General features: G+C 47.7%; 1 protein-coding gene across 1 annotated transcript in view; it reads right to left on the reverse strand.

The window, feature by feature from the left end:
* LOC112103367 (sodium-dependent neutral amino acid transporter B(0)AT3-like) overlaps positions 1-16,828 on the reverse strand; it is a 93,766-nt gene that overhangs the window by 70,521 nt on the left and 6,417 nt on the right. Inside the window, exon 2 of the mRNA XM_024195084.1 lies at positions 8,412-8,552. Within this exon, the coding sequence (XP_024050852.1) occupies positions 8,412-8,552 (141 nt within the window). The remainder of the gene's footprint in view (positions 1-8,411; positions 8,553-16,828) is intronic.

Genomic DNA, 16,828 nt, shown 5'->3' on the forward strand with positions numbered 1-16,828 from the left:
TGTAACTGTCACGCAGCTGTTACAGGAGACACTATAGACAGCTGCAATCCACAGGGTCCTGGGCTGGAACCCAGAATAGAGGGTGGGCCCAGGTTCCCCCCATCCCCTCAACTCCCTATTTGATATAAAAGGAGTTGATCTGGACTGTGGGTCCCACCAGAGGGGAAGGTCTCTGGCCTGTCCCCTGACCCATTAGGTGGGCTAGCAGAGACTTCGGGGATTGTTCTCCTCCTTTTCCCAATGCTGGCCCGTGATGAGATTAGCCAAGTGAACGGCAGGTTTGTGCCACTAACAAAAGGAGCCAAACTGAGGACTGCCGTGAACCTCTGAGGAGAGCAAATCTGCCAGAAAGTGCAGAACCCACCAAGGCAGAGGAGGAACTTTATCACAACTGGTGTCAGGGTGGGATTTGGCGCGCACAGCGTGGTGGAAGAAAGAGGGTGATATTTTAAAAAAAAAAAAAGGGGTTTTTTTTTTTTTCCCCACCACAATGGATGACGTAGTGCAGGCATTGATACAAGCCACAGCTGCACAGCAGGAGGCTACTCGTGTCCAGGCAGCCACCCAAGAGGAGGCAGTGCAGCTGCAGCAAGAGGCTAATCGCCTGCTGATGGACCAGGCTGCTCAAGACCGTGCTATGTTGCGGGAACTGGTAAGCCAGGTAAAGACCCTTACAGAGCTGAACCGGGGCCAGGATGGGATGCAGATCATACAGGCCAGCAATTGGCTGCAGAAAATGACTGGGAGGATGACCTCCTGGCCTTTGAGAGGACAGCCCTGTGGGAGGCTTGGCCCCAAGAACAGTGGTCTGGCATCATAGAATATCAGGGTTGGAAGGGACCTCAAGAGATCATCTAGTCCAACCCCCTGCTCAAAGCAGGACCAATCCCACACTAAATCCCCAAATGGCCCCCTCAAGGATTGAACTCACAACCCTGGGTTTAGCAGGCCAATGCTCAAACCACTGAGCTATCCCTCCTCACCCCATTCCTGTGTGGGGAGACCCAGAAGGCCTACTATGACCTGTCTGAAGAGGCTGCGGCAGACTAGTCTCAGCTGAAAGCAGAGATCCTGAGCAGATCTGGGGTAATGACCACAGTGTGGGCCCAGCGATATCATGAGTGGAGGTACCAGGAAAACAATACCCTGCGGTCCCAATTATATGATCTCATCCATCTCACAGAAAAGTGGTTACGAACTGAGTCCCAGAGTCTGGAAGAGATACTAGAGATTCTGGTCATCGACCGATACATGAGGGGACTACCACCAGACCTTCATGCCTGGGTAAGCCAGAACGAACCCGCCACCTATGACGAGGTTGTCGCATTGGTAGAGAGGCAAAGGGTGGCAAGGGAACTGACCCAACCACTTAAGGAAGAGGCACCCCGGGTTAAACTAGCTAAACTGGGGGGGAGGGATAGCTCAGTGGTTTGAGCATTGGCTTGCTAAACCCAGAGTTGTGAGTTCAATCCTTGAGGGAGCCCCTTGGGGATCTGGGGCAAAATCGGTACATGGTCTTGCTAGTGAAGGCAGGGGGCTGGACTCAATGAACTTTCAAGGTCCCTTCCACTTCTAGGAGATGGGATATCTCCATTATTTATTATTAGCAGCACCAAGCTCCAGAGCTCAGGCGACTGGGCCCCTAGGAGGGCCTAGGTGGAAAAAGAGAGAGTCTGAAGGCCTATTGGAGGCCACAAAGAGTCGGAGCACTGAGGGGGAAGAGGATAGTGTCATTAGACTGCCCAAACCGAGAGACCAGGGAATGCCTAGGGCCCCATACAGATGTTACGCCTGCTGGGAGTGGAGACACATAGCTGCACGGTGTCCCAATGCTGAGGCGCCTATGCAGTGTAACCTGGGGACCTGGGCAGACACATGCTCCCTAATTCACCTGGTGGGGGTCACGCTAACCCCCGCATATGTACACCAGAGCAGTAAAACTAAATGGGGCAGAAACCATGGCACTGGTTGATTCTGGGAGTGCTATCATGCTTATTTCAGGGAAGCTTGTGAAGTGCAGTCAGCTGCTGCAGGCAAAGCGCACAGGGGTGACATGCGTCCATGGGACAGTTACTTATTACCCCACCATCCCGGTAAAAATTGAAATCCAGGGGAACACTACTGAGGTAGCAGAAGGTGTAGTCCCTAAACTCCCATACCGAGTGCTCATAGGGAGGGAGTTTCCAGGGTTTGGAGACTTACTCCTAGTAGGGGAATTGGAGAAAGGGAGAAACCCTGAAGTTAGTGAGACATCCACAGTAGACTTCAACCCCCAGTCTTCTCTGAAATATCCCCAGATTTGTTCTCCACTCCCAGGCAGGGTAGAAAGACGAAAAGGGAAAGAAGGGCAGCTAAGGCCTTGGGAACCTGAATACTGACCCAAAGCCAGAGGGTAGCTCTCGTAGGTAGGCAGACCCGAGCAGCTGAAAAGGAGGCCGCCCAGGAGGGAGAAGCACCCCAGTCTGACTCCCACCCCTTATGCCTCTGAACCAGGAGAGGCAACAGAGACTGCCCCCTGGGCAGATTAACCCTGGGAGAGAAAATTTTGGCGGGACCAGGCTGAAGACCCAAGGTACGACAACATTAGGAAGGAGGTGACCGAAATAGATGGGGTCCCCGTGGAAGGGAAAACCCAGGGACCAGGACCCTATTTCATAATGAAGAAGGATTTCTTGTACCGGGTTGCACCAGTACAGGGACAGAAGGTACAGCAGATCCTAGTACCTCAAAAACAAACTGGAGGCTATCCAAAATTGGCCCCGGCCGAATCGGAAAATGCAAGTCTGGGCATTCCTGGGTGTGGTGGGGTACTACCGGCGATTTATTCCCCATTTTGCCACCAGAGCAAGTCCCCTGACGGACCTGATAAAAGCCCAGGGTCCAGACATGGTGAAGTGGACAGATGCCGCAGAGAAAGCATTCACGGATCTACGGACAGCCCTCTGCAGTAACCCCGTGCTTATAGCCCCAGACTTCAACAAAGAATTCATTTTACAGACAGATGCACCTGAAGTAGGATTGGGAGCTGTCCTATACAGATGGTCGGAGACGAAGAACACCCGATCCTCTAACTCAGCAGGAAACTCCTCCCAAGAGAGCAGAAGTATGCAGTGGTTGAGAGAGAGTGCCTTGCTGTGAAATGGGCCATGGAAACACTCTGTTATTACCTGCTGGGACGACGGTTTACCCTTGTGACCAACCATGCACCCCTCCAGTGTATGCAGCGAAATAAAGAGAAGAACGCAAGGGTGACCAGATGGTTCCTGTCCCTACAACCTTTCCAATTCACCATACAACACCAGGCTGGAAGCCATCATGGCAATGCAGATGGCTTGTCACGGGTACACTGCCTGACATCCCAAGTTGCCCAACTCCGTGGTGTTGAGTGGAGGCGGGGGGATATGTGACAGGGTTGGGCCAGATGGTTACAGGAGAGTGATAGACGGCAGCTATATTAGCCCCAGGTTAAGCAAGTCCCTTTTCCCTGGGTAAGGTAACAGGGGCAGTTCCAGAACAATCAGGAACTTGCCGGAACAAATTAAGGCAGACAGGCTAATTAGGACACCTGGAGCCAATCAAGAAGCTGCTAGAATCAGTTAAGACAGGCAGGCTAATCAGGGCACCTGGTTTAAAAAGGACCTCACTTCAGTCAGTGAGGGGCATGTGTGAGGAGCTGGGAGTAAGAGGCGCAAGAAGCTGAGAGTGAGTTGGCGTACTGCTGGAGGACTGCAAAGTACAAGCGTTACCAGACATCAGGAAGAAGTTCCTGTGGTGAGGATAAAGAAGGTGTTGGGAGGAGGCCATGGGGAAGTAGCCCAGGTAGTTGTAACTGTCACGCAGCTGTTACAGGAGACACTATAAACAGCTGCAATCCACAGGGCCCTGGGCTGGAACCCGGAGTAGAGGGTGGGCCCGGGTTCCCTCCATCCCCTCAACTCCCTATTTGATATAAAAGGAGTTGATCTGGACTGTGGGTCCCACTAGAGGGGAAGGTCTCTGGCCTATCCCCTGACCTATTAGGTGGGCCAGCAGAGACTTTGGGGATTGTTCTCCTCCTTTTCCCAATGCTGGCCAGTGATGAGGTTAGCCAAGTGAACGGCAGGTTTGTGCCACTAACAAAAGGAGCCAAACTGAGGACTGCCGTGAACCTCGGAGACGAGCAAATCCGCCAGAAAGCGCAGAACCCACCAAGGCAGAGGAGGAACTTTATTTCTGTTCCAGAAATCTATAGATGAGATTTTGAAGGGCTGAATGGAGTTATGCTGTTTGGATGACATCCTTGTTATAGGAAAGGATCATCTTCAAAATTTGGATGCTGTCTTGCAATGTTTGAAAGACCATGGACTGAGAGTATACCAAAACAAATGTGAGTTTTTCAAATCTTCAGTTGAACAACTTGGACCTGTAATTGATGCCAGAGGCTTAAGGAAATCACCAGAGAAAGAAAAGGTAGTTCTTGAAGTGCCGCCACCACCAGAGAACATTTCAGAGTTACATTCATTCTTAAGACTGCTTAACCACTATGGTACATTTCTGCCTATTCTGATGACAATATTGGCACCTTTACATGAACTGTTAGAAGCAAAGAAAAAATGGAAATGGACTAAAGAGTGTGAGTGTGCATTTAAGAAAGCAAATAAACTGACATCACCCGAAGTTCTTACACATTTTGATGCTTCACTACCATTGAAATTGGCTTGTAACGCTTCACCACATGGAGTGGCTGCAGTTCTTTCCCACCTTTTTCCTAATGGCATGGAGAAAGCAATTGCCTTTGCATAATGAACATTCACTACTCCTGAGAAGAACTATGCTCAAATAAAGCAAGAAGCTCTCAGCATTATCTTAGGAATTCGGAAGTTTCCATACCAATCTGTATGGTAGACATTTTACCTTGCTGATGGATCGTTGCCTGTTACTTTCAATTTTTTTGGACTGAAACCTGGCTTTCTGTCATTAGTTGCTGCTCATATGCAATGATGAGAATTGCTACTTTCAATTCATATTTATACTATACTGTACGGGACTCAGCATGGCAATGCTGATGGGCTGTTGCAACTGCTATGCTCAAACTCCTGTCAACCCAAAGAAACTTCAGACAAAGTAATCTATCTCAATTTGATTAATAGATTACTTTCATGGGGTGGATTAGGCCCAAAAGCCACCTACTGGAGGCCTCGGGGTCCTGCCTCACCCATCCCAGGGAAGGAGCACTGGAGAGGTCCTCCAAGTGGGCTAGAGTGGGTGCAAGGGAAGCAGCCAATCAGAGAGGCTGCAGGGAGCAGCCAGTGAGGGCCCAGCAGGCTCATATAAAAGGAGCTGCAGGTCCAGAGTGAGGGCAGTCTGCAGAGACTGGGGGGAGCAAGAGGTGCTCCTAGCTAGCTGCAAGGGCTAAGGCAGGTAGTTGCTGGCAGGGACTGGGGAAGTGAGGGAATAGCTTCTGGCTGGGTGCCAGGACTCACTGAAGACAGGCCCAGGGAAGGGACTGGCCATGGAACTTTTTACCCCTGGAGAGCCGGGGTCAGAGGACTAAAGGGCAGGCGACGAGCCCCCAGGGAGTGCTCCTCAATCCCAGAGCAGGAACCTTCACATGTAAGCTGGCCAACTAGAGTACTGAGATAGGCCCTGTTGGTCAGACTGAGGACCAGAGCCTGGGGAGGACTATAGGACATTACTGAGGGCTTTGAGATAGGCCCTGTGGGACAGTATAGGCAGCTCGGCCAGAGGACTGAGTTGCTGAAGACCTGCCAAGAGATCCATCGGCAGGAAAGGGGCGCTCGCGAGAGGTGGGTACTGACTTGCTGAAAAGAATTAAGAGACTGTAGGCACTGTTGGCCAGAGAAAGGGGACGCTCACAAGAGGCAGGTGCTGACCCTGTTACAATTACCTATCACTAGCACAGACATCAACAAAGTAACCACTAAGGATGATGTGCTTTTTCTTCTGAGAGGAATCATACTGCAATGTACAGTATTCAAGATCAAAAGAATCCCCAGTTTACACAATTTGTGTTATGTCAACGTGAATTATCTGTGAATCACGGTTGCATCTGATGCAGAATGCAAGTGATCATTCCAAAATCACTTCAGTCTCAGGTTTTGGAAGCTCTTCACGAAGGTCATTTTGCCATTGTATGTATGAAGACCATAACCCAGAATCATGTCTGGTAAATGAGGATCAACAAAGATATTGCGAGCAAGGCTCTACTAAGTGTCAGAAAATTCAGCATGATCCTAGCCCAGCTCATCTACATCCTTGGTCGTGGCCTCAGACTCCTTGGACACATGTTCATGTGGACTTTGCTGGACCTTTAGAAGGTTATATGTTTTTGGTTGTAATCAATGCCCATTCAGAATAACCAAAGTTTCCAGAATTACTTGTGCTATAGTTACAAGGATGTCCAGTAGTCTTGGTAACTTGTTTAGCCAAGTTGGTTTACTGTTACAGTTGGTGAGTGACAATGGGCCTAAATTCTGTTCTGAAGAATTTCAGAGATTCCTTGCTTCAAATGGAATGAAACATATACATTCCGCTCCTCACCATCCTGCTACAAATAGACAAGCTTTGGCCTGAAGGATTGTGGTGCTGCCCATCCAATCACTTCCAATACTTGAGGGAATGTTCTAGGCATAAGTGGGCAGAACCGTATTTATTTTGGTGGAAGCCAGAAAAGCCTGATTTCCATTGATGTAAGTGAGAGCAAATTCATGCCCATAGAGTGCCCATTTAGTGCTGCAGACAGAGGAATCTCTCTGGTGCACCCTGCTGCTGTCTACACATTACAGGTAGTAGCTTAATATGCTGCTGTCTTTCATTGTGTATATGTGACCGAATAGGCCCATGTGTTCACACATTACTGTAATAATTTTGTACAAGACATGTATTGTGAGGTATCATTTGTGTGACAACATTGTATGTGAAGTTATAATATTCCCCTGTATGGTGTTAACACATTTTCCAAACCCCATAGCTTTGCCTAAACAGAAGTTGCAAACAGGTCTGTCCTAAACAAAGGAATGCATCCTTGCTTTAATTTGCATTTAAGCAGTGAACAGATTCATCACGCAGGAAGGAAAGACAAAGTTCAAACAGGTGAAAAAACCAGTAAGGATTATCCTTCCACATAGACTCTTTGGTTCCTGGTTCTCAGCTGGAAATGTTTTTCAAGAAAGGGACTGAAACTATAAAAAGGAGGGACAAACACCCAAGGTACCCCCCTCCCTGCTGCCCATTGCATTCACTACACCTGAAGAGACAAAGGAAGCAGCTGTTGGACTCTGGGAGAGGAGTCTTGACCTGACAGTTTGGTCAGTGAAAGCATGTGGTGAGAACTTTGCTTTGAAATTAATATTTGTTAAGTTCGGCACCAGTTAAGGATTTTATCTTTATTTTTCTTGTACCCACTTCTGACTTTTATGCCTCATTATGTGTTTTCACTCAAAATCTATCTTTGTAATTAATAAACTTGTTTTACTGTTTTTTCTAATCCAGTCTGTTCAAGTTTAAGTGTCTGGGTAACTCCATTTGGGGTAACAAGTTGTGTGCATATTATTCCCTTAAAGGAATAATGCACTTAACATATTTGTACTATTCAGGAGAGGGCTGGGCTGTACATATTTCTGGGGTAAGATCTGGGACGGAGGGGGCGTTGGGGTCACCCTGCAGCATAACGAAGACTGGTGAGAGCCAAAGTGTGGCTGGTTGGCTGCAGTGCACACATACAGACATAGCTGGGAGTGACTTACATGTTGGAGGCTGTTTGTGAGCATTACACCCAAGTGTCAATGGCCTGCAGAAGGTACTCAAGTTGGGGCTACGCTGTTCAGACCCATAATAGTGTTAGAGTATTCCTCTACATGCTTAACTGCTGGGGACTTGTACATTTTCCTATTATTTTTTTTTGGTGGAGGGAGGGAGGTTTGTGTGACTCCTGATAAGGACCCCAAATGGTCTCCTGTTTTAATTAAGGGTTTGTCTCTGTCTAGGGTTAATGCTTAATTCATTTATTTTTTCCCAAACCGAGTGGAAGGGACCCAAAGGGGGATGGGTCTAGTGGGAGGCAAGCAGGGTTCTCTTGGGCATGTCACTTGGGCCTTGAGATATTTTTAACAAACCCACTGTGTCCCACTAGACTGATTTTATTTTATGTAACTGTCTGTTGTGTTTCCTAAATAAAAGGGTTTTGAGGTTTCATATCAGAGAGGAGTCCTATGTGCTTGTGAATGGGTAAGAACTGCTGGACAGTGTGACCACGGAGATCAAACTTTAGTTTCCTAGAGCCAGTATTGCTCTGGGTTGGAGCTTGAGGCACTTGTTTCAGTTATTTAACCAGTTCCCTAGACAGTATTGAATATGGCTCTTGACAGTGGGGTAACTAGTTTACAGAGGGAAAAAAACAGAAAGAAACATACCAACTCCTCCAAAGTAAGGTGAGATGGTATTCCAGACACCAATGCTGCCTTTTCTCAAGCGCTGTCCTATGGCTAGTTCAAGATGAAACAATGGGATTCCTTCAAAGACAAGTGCTATGACGTATGGGATCAAGAATGCCCCTGAAAACATAATTAAACATGGTTAAGCCATAGAAGCTCTGCATCTCACACAAATTATTCTTTATTGCTGCTTGTTATATTTTATTACAGTAATACTCAAGGCCCACAATCAGATAGTGGCCCAACTGCCGTAGGCGTTGTACAAGCACAGGGTCAGATTACTCAGTCAGCAATTTAGTTGTGGGAGGCATGACTCAGATTCTTAGTGTTACAAAGCCCCTACCCTTAAGCAATGCAGATTCTCTTCAGTAATCATAAGGCTCTAAATATCCTCAAACATTCCCTCAATTTCTCCTCCTTTCAAATGTTTAATCTCCCCTCCTCCTCCAGCAAACACTACTTATTCTACTTTTTCTCCCTCACCAGCAAACACCCTCATCTCACTTCCTAGCCAGTGCCTTTTCATAGAATCATAGACAATGAGGGTTGGAAGGGACCTCAGGACGTCATCTAGTCCAACCCCCTGCTCAAAGAAGGACCAATCCCCAACTAAATCATCCCAGCCAGGGCTTTGTCAAGCCTGACCTTAAAAACCTCTAAGGAAGGAGATTCCACCACCTCCCTAGGTAACCCATTCCAGTGCTTCACCACCCTCCTAATGAAAAAGTTTTTCCTAATATCCAACCTAAACCTCCCCACTGCAACTTGAGATCATTACTCCTTGTTCTGTCATCTGGTACCACTGAGAACAGTCTTGATCCATTCTCTTTGGAACCCTCTTTCAGGTAGTTGAAAGCAGCTATCAACCCCGCCCCCCCTCATTTTTCTCTTCTGCAGACTAAACAATCCCAGTTCCCTCAGGCTCTCATAAGTCATGTGCTCCAGCCCCCTAATCATTTTTGTTGCCCTCCGCTGGACTCTTTCCAATTTTTCCACATGCTTCTTGTAGTGTGGGGCCCAAAACTGGACACAGTACTCCAGATGAGGCCTCACCAATGTCGAATAGAGGGGAATGATCATGTCCTTCGATCTGCTGGCAATGCCCCTACTTATACAGCCCAAAATGCCGTTAGCCTTCTTGGCAACAAGGGCACACTGTCGACTCATATCCAGCTTCTCGTCCACTGTAACCCCTAGGTCCTTTTCTGCAGAACTGCTGCCTAGCCACTAGGAATTTGGGGGAGATGGTTGGAAGATGTCCAGGTAATCTCCCCGCCGGAATTTAACATTGAGAAGGAAGAAAACGAAGTAAGAAAGGATACAGTGAAGCCAAACGGCAAAAATTAAGATGTTTGTACACTAATGCAAGGAGCCTAGGTAACAAAATGGAGGAACTAGAGCTACTGGTGCAGGAAGTGAAACCAAATGATATAGGGATAACAGAAACATAATAATAAATAAATGGAGATATCCTATCTCCTAGAACTGGAAGGAACCTTGAAAGGTCATTGAGTCCAGCCCCCTGCCTTTACTAGCAGGACCAAGTACTGATTTTGCCCCCTTAAGGATTGAGCTTATAACCCTGGGTTTAGCATCCCAATGCTCAAACCACTGAGCTATCCTTCCCCCCACAGGTGGAATAGTAGTCATGACTGGAGTACAGGTATTGAAGTGAATGTGCTATTTAGGAAAGACAGCAATAAAGGCAAAGGTGGTGGAGTAGCATTGTATATCGATGAGGTAGCCTGTAAAGAAATAAGAAGTGATGGAATGGATAAGACAGAGTCTGTCTGGGCAAAAATCACATTGGGAAAGAAAGCTACTGGAGCAGGGGTCGGCAACCTTTCAGAAGTGGTGTGCCGAGTCTTCATTTATTCATTTTTAAGGTTTCGCGTGCCGGTAATATATTTTAATGTTTTTTAGAAGGTCTCTCTCTAGAAGTCTATATATTATATAACTATTGTATTGTAAAATAAACAAGGTTTTCAAACTGTTTAAGAAGCTTCATTTAAAATTAAATTAAAATGTCGATCTTACGCTGCCGGCCCGCTCAGCCTGCTGCCGGCCTGGGGTTTCCGTTCACCTAGGCCAGCAGCAGGCTGAGTGGGGCTGGCAGCCAGAACCCCAGACCGGCAGCGGGCTGTGCGGGGCCGGCGGCCGAGACCCCAGGCCAGCAGTGGGCTGAGCGGCTCAGCCCGCTGCCGCTCAAGGGTTCCATTTGCCGGCTCCTGCCAGCCGGGATCCCGGCTGCCGGACCCGCTCAGCCCGCTGCCATACTGGGGTCCTGGCCCTGCCCACATACAGTGGGTACCTACCTTCTCCCTGGTTCTGGCCCATTCTCTTCGTCTCTCTCTGAACTGAGCTGAGGGTGGGAGTGCACTGAGCACAGGGCTGGGGGTGAAGGAGCAGGCTGGGGGTTGGGGTGTAGGGTCTGACCAGGAGCTAGAATGAGGGAGGGGGCTCAGGGTTGGGGCAGGAGGTTTGGGTGTGGAGCACTTACCTGGGCAGCTCCCATTTGGTGCTCAGGGTGGGGGTGGGGATGTGGGGGGTGCAGGGTGTCAGGGCCTGGGTATGTGTTGGGGTGCTAGAGTCAGGGCTGGGGTCATGGTGGGGGGGTGAAGGGGTCAAGCAGAGGGCTGTGTGTGTGTGAGGGGGGTACAGGGCTCAGGGCAGGGGCCTGGGGGGTGTGCAGGACGCAGGGCTCAGGGCAGAGGGCTGGGGGTGTGGGGGGGGTCAGGGCAGAGGGCTGGAGGGGATAATGCCCCTATTCCACCACCACCTCTTCCCCAAGGCCCTGCCTCAGTTTCTTCTCTGCCTCCGCCAGGAGCAGCGAGCAGGCTGACCCTGCTCCTTCCGGACCCCCTCCCTCGCAAAGGCCATCAGCTGATCGGCCAGCAGGGAGGAGGAGGAGGGGCAGGAACCCAGCACACTGCTGGAAGAGACAGGGGAGCTGGCAGGAGCCGGCAGGTCCCAGTTTCTGCCTCCTGCCCCCGCGGGATGGGGGGGCAGAGGGCAGAGAAGAGCGGGCAGGGCCGGGCTTGGCTGGGCAAGGCAGGATTTTTAATGGCATGCTGCTGCCTGCCGGGACTCGGCAGGCAGCAGCGTGCCATTAAAAATCGGCTTGCGTGCCATACATTGCCGACCCCTGCACTAGAGCTTCCCCTGGGATAGTGCTTGGGGTGTGCTACAGACCTCCGGGATCCGATTTGCATATGGATAGAGACCTCTTTAATGTTTTTAATGAAGTAAACACTAATGGGAATTGTGTGATCATGGGAGACTTTAACTTCCCAGATATAGACTGGAGGACAAGTGCTAGTAATAATCATAGGGCTCAGATTTTCCTGGATGCGATAGCTGATGGATTCCTTCACCAAGTAGTTGAAGAACCAACAAGAGGGGATGCCATTTTAGATTTAGTTTTAGTGAGTAGTGAGGACCTCATAGAAGAAATGGTTGTAGGGGACAACCCTGGTTCGCGTGATCATGAGCTAATTCAGTTCAAACTAGATGGAAGGATAAACAAAAATAGATCTGGGACTAGGGTTTTTGATTTCAAAAGGACTAACTTTAAAGAATGAAGAAAATTAGTTAGGGAAGTGGATTGGATTGAAGAACTCATGGATCTAAAGGCGGAGGAGGCCTCGAATTACTTCAAGTCAAAGTTGCAGAAACTATCAGAAGCCTGCATCCCAAGAAAGGGGGGAAAAGTCATTGGCAGGAGGTGTAGACCAAGCTGGATGAGCAAGCATCTCAGAGAGGTGATTAAGAAAAAGCAGAAAGCCTACAAGGAGTGGAAGATGGGAGGGATTAGCAAGGAAAGCTACCTTATTGAGGTCAGAACATGTAGGGATAAAGTGAGAAAGGCCAAAAGCCATGTAGAGTTGGACCTTGCAAAGGGAATTAAAACCAATAGTAAGAGGTTTTATAGCCATATAAATAAGAAAAAACAAAGAAAGAAGAAGTGGGTCCGCTAAACACTGAGGATGGAGTGGAGGTTAAGGATAATCTAGGCATGGCCCAATATCTAAACAAATACTTTGCCTCAGTCTTTAATGAGGCTAATGAGGAGCTTAGGGATAATGGTAGGATGACAAATGGGAATGAGGATATGGAGGTAGATATTACCACATTCGAGGTAGAAGCCAAACTCGAACAGCTTAATGGGCCTGTTAGTTTGACATCTGTAGTATGCAAGGTCTTGGAAAACATTTTGAAGGAGAAAGTAGTTAAGGATATTGAGGTTAATGGTAATTGGGACAAAATACAACATGGTTTTACAAAAGGTAGATCATGCCAAATCAACCTGATCTCCTTCTTTGAGACGGTAACAGATTTTTTAGAGAAAGGAAATCTAATTTACCTCGATTTCAATAAGGCATTTGATACGGTTCCACATGGGGAATTATTAGCTAAATTGGAAAAGATGGGGATCAATATGAAAATTGAAAGGTGGATAAGGAACTGGTTAAAGGGGAGATTACAACAGGTCATACTGAAAGGTGAACTGTCAGGCTGGAAGGAGGTTACTAGTGGAGTTTCTCAGGGATCGGTTTTGGGACCAATCTTGATTAATCTTTTTATTACTTATTACTTGGCACAAAAAGTGGGAAAGTGCTAATAAAGTTTGTGGATGACACAAAGCTGGGAGGTATTGCTAATACAGAGAAGGACCGGGATATCATACAGGAAGATCTGGATGACCTTGTAAACTGGAGTAATAGTAATAGGATGAATTTTAATAGTGAAAAGTGCAAGGTCATGCATTTAGGGATTAATAAAAAGAATTTTTGTTATAAATTGGGGACGCATCAGTTGGAAGTAACAGAGGAGGAGAAGGACCTCAGAGTATTGGTTGATCACAGGATGACTATGAGCCGCCAATGTGATATGGCCGTTTAAAAAGCTAATGCGGTCTTGGGATGCATCAGGCAAGGTATTTCCAGTAAAGATAAGGAGGTGTTAGTACCATTATACAAGGCACTGGTGAGACCTCATCTGGAATATTGTGTGCAGTTCTGGTCTCCCATGTTTAAGAAGGATGAATTCAAACTGGAACAGGTACAAAGAAGGGCTACTAGGATGTTCCGAGGAATGGAAAACCGGTCTTATGAAAGGAGACTCAAAGAGCTTGGCTTGTTTAGCCTAACCAAAAGAAGGCTGAGGGGAGATATGATTGCTCTTTATAAATATATCAGAGAGGGAAAGGAATTATTTAAGCTCAGCACCAATGTGGACACAAGAACAAATGGATATAAACTGGACATTAGGAAATTTAGACTTGAAATTAGATGAAGGTTTCTAGCCATTAGAGGAGTGAAGTTCTGGAACAGCCTTCCAAGGGGAGTAGTGGGGTCACAAGACATATCTGGCTTCAAGACTAAGCTTGATAAGTTTATGGAGGGGAGGCTATGATGGGATAGCCTAAATTTTGGCAATGAATTGATCATTGATTATTAGTGGTAAATATGCCCAATGGCCTGTGATGGGATGTTAGATGGGGTGGGATCTGAGTTACTACAGAGAATTCTTTCCTGTGTGTCTGGCTGGTGAGTCTTGCCCACATGCTCAGGGTTTAGTTGATCGCCATATTTGGAGTCGGGAAGGAATTTTCCTCCAGGGCAGATTGGCAGAGGCCCTGGAGGTTTTTCACCTTCCTCTGCAGTGTGGGGCACGGGTTACTTACTGGAGGATTCTCTGCACCTTGAGGTCTTTAAACCACAATTTGAGGACTTCAATAACTCATAGGTTAGGGGTTTGTTACAGGAGTGGATGGGTGAGATTCTGTGGCCTGCGTTGTGCAGGAGGTCAGACTAGATGATCATAATGGTCCCTTCTGACCTTAAAGTCTATGAGTCTGAGTCTATCACATCCGCCAACTCCTTTAGCACCCTCGGATACAGTGCATCCGGCCCCATGAACTTGTGCTCGTCCAGGTTTTCTAAATAGTCCTGAACCACTTCTTTCTCCACAGAGGGCTGGTCACCTCCTCCCCATGCTGTGCTGCCCAGTGCAGTAGTCTGGGACCGGACCTTGTTCGTGAAGACAGAGGCAAAAAAAGCATTGAGTACATGAGCTTTTTCCACATCCGCTGTCACTAGGTTGCCTCCCTCATTCAGTAAAGGACCCACACTTTCCTTGACTTTCTTCTTGTTGCTAACATACCTGAAGAAACCCTTTTTGTTACTCTTAACATACCTTGCTAGCTGCAACTCCAAGTGTGATTTGGCCTTCCTGATTTCACTCCTGCATGCCTGAGCAATATTTTTATACTCCTCCCTGGTCATTTGTGCAATCTTCCACTTCTTGTAAGCTTCTTTTTTATGTTTAAGATCAGCAAGGATTTCACTGTTAAGCCAAGCCGGTCGCCTGCCATATTTACTATTCTTTCTACACATCGGGATGGTTTGTTCCTGCAACCTAAATAATGATTCTTTAAAATACAGCCAGCTCTCCTGGACTCCTTTCCCCCTCACGTTATTCCCACAAACCTGACCCTCCCTCAGTTCTCCACCCCAGGATCCCCACCTGAGTCTCTGTCCTTCCCCTCCGATCACCTGACATCTCACATACTTGAACCTTCTTCATAGTAAGGGGAGGGTCAGGAAAAAGTAAGAGATATGACTTAGACACCTAAGTCCAGCATTTACATGCCCCTTACATTCACAATACCCTATTCAGCTGCTGTTGAACCCTTTAGGTGCCTAAGTCACCTGTTGCCTAAATTTCTCCTGTTAAAGTTCCGTACATGCCTAAGTTTTTGCCTCCGGCTATGTGCATTGTTGTCTTGCTCTAGGCACCTGGATGTCTAAATCCCAGAGCAACCCACAAATGGTCTATTTCACCTACAGGGCCTGAATCAGGTCCATTAAAAATCTAGCTGGAGGAAGAGCAGCAGCAGCATTGTGTTAGGGAGAAGGAGGGAATTTCCACAATAGAAATCAGGGCCAGATTTAAACTCAAGTCCTTCTCCTACCTCCCCATCCTTCACTACCTATCTCTGATGTGAAACATGCCTGCCCTCTGCACTACTACTACTACTTCATGAGGCTGGACAGTGGGGGGAGGAGAAGGTTGCATGGCAGCTGAGATTAAAGACAGGGAGAAACAATTTTATAATTCTACCAAACTTCAACCGCATAGCTGAAAATTTCCCTTGCCAAGTGTCTGCCTCAGGAAGGATGTTGATACAATGGAGAGGCACTCCAGTTCAGAGAAGAGCTATGATAATGATTAAAGGATTAGAAAACCTAACAATTGCTGATATGGGCACTGGGATTCTGAGCAGAGCAACCAAGAGCAGGGAGACAGTCTCCTGGAACCCAGGGAACATCAAGAAGGTGGAAGCAACCTGACTCTAATGCAGAGGATACTTGAATTGGTCGGGGAGGGGGGAGGGAAAGAGGGGAAGAGCGGTGGAGTTAATAGTTTGGCTGTGCAAAGGGATTTGGAGCAAGTAGGGGGAGGGATCTGAGGAGGAGCCAGGGAGAAGATTGGTCAAAGAGACTGGGATAGAGAGACTGGGACTCAGACAGATAGACCAGCAGACTGGGACTCACTAGATGTGGGAACGAGGACTGGTATGAGGAGGCAAGGAGGAAGCTGGGGAGACTTGGATGACGAGTTAGCCTGGGATGTGTGTAAGAAACAGAATGGGTACAGGCTGTCGGGGACACAGAAAAGTGTCTGTGTCCACTCAAATACACTCCCCTCCAGAGACTGGAATGGAAACCAAAATTCATGGGTTTCAACATTCCCCTGCTGCCAGCAAATATTGGAGAAGCCCCTCTCTAGTGCAGTTCCAGCTAGCAGTAGTAGGTTGCCATTTGAACTAATGAAATAATTGACAGAAGATGACAGATGTCTGTGCAGTGGATCTAGAAAATGAGGAGCACACCTGTGAAAAGTTTAGTTTCGGTGACTTGCCCAGTATCATACCAGAACTCTGTGTGAGAGGCAGGGCTAGACCCCACCTCTCCAGAGCAGCATTCCACTAGCTTCATCATAAGACATTCTTTATTTTCCTGCAATCCCCTGTCTCATTCACTACTCACTTTACGGTATCTGACTCGTTATGGAGGTGGACAGGGCTGTTCCATTGCCTTTCCCTTTGGGGAGGGCATTGGTGCTCAACCAGCTAGTCCTGTCCATGTTCCGGCTGTTCCGGCACTGGTTCAACACCCTAAGCCTGCCCTCAGGAACCCTGGCTAGTCTCCAGAAGAAGATCCTGGAGTTTTTCTGGCTAGGACTGCACTTAAAGAACATAATCGGTTTAGTATCAGAGGGGTAGCCGTGTTAGTCTGAATCTGTAAAAAGCAACAGAGGGTCCTGTGGCACCTTTAAGACTAGCAGAAGTATTGGGAGCATAAGCTTTCGTGGGTAAGAACCTCACTTCT

Source organism: Terrapene carolina, unplaced genomic scaffold (assembly GCF_002925995.2).
Source record: "Terrapene carolina triunguis isolate 2854851 unplaced genomic scaffold, T_m_triunguis-2.0 Scaffold613, whole genome shotgun sequence".
NCBI lineage: Eukaryota > Metazoa > Chordata > Testudines > Emydidae > Terrapene > Terrapene triunguis.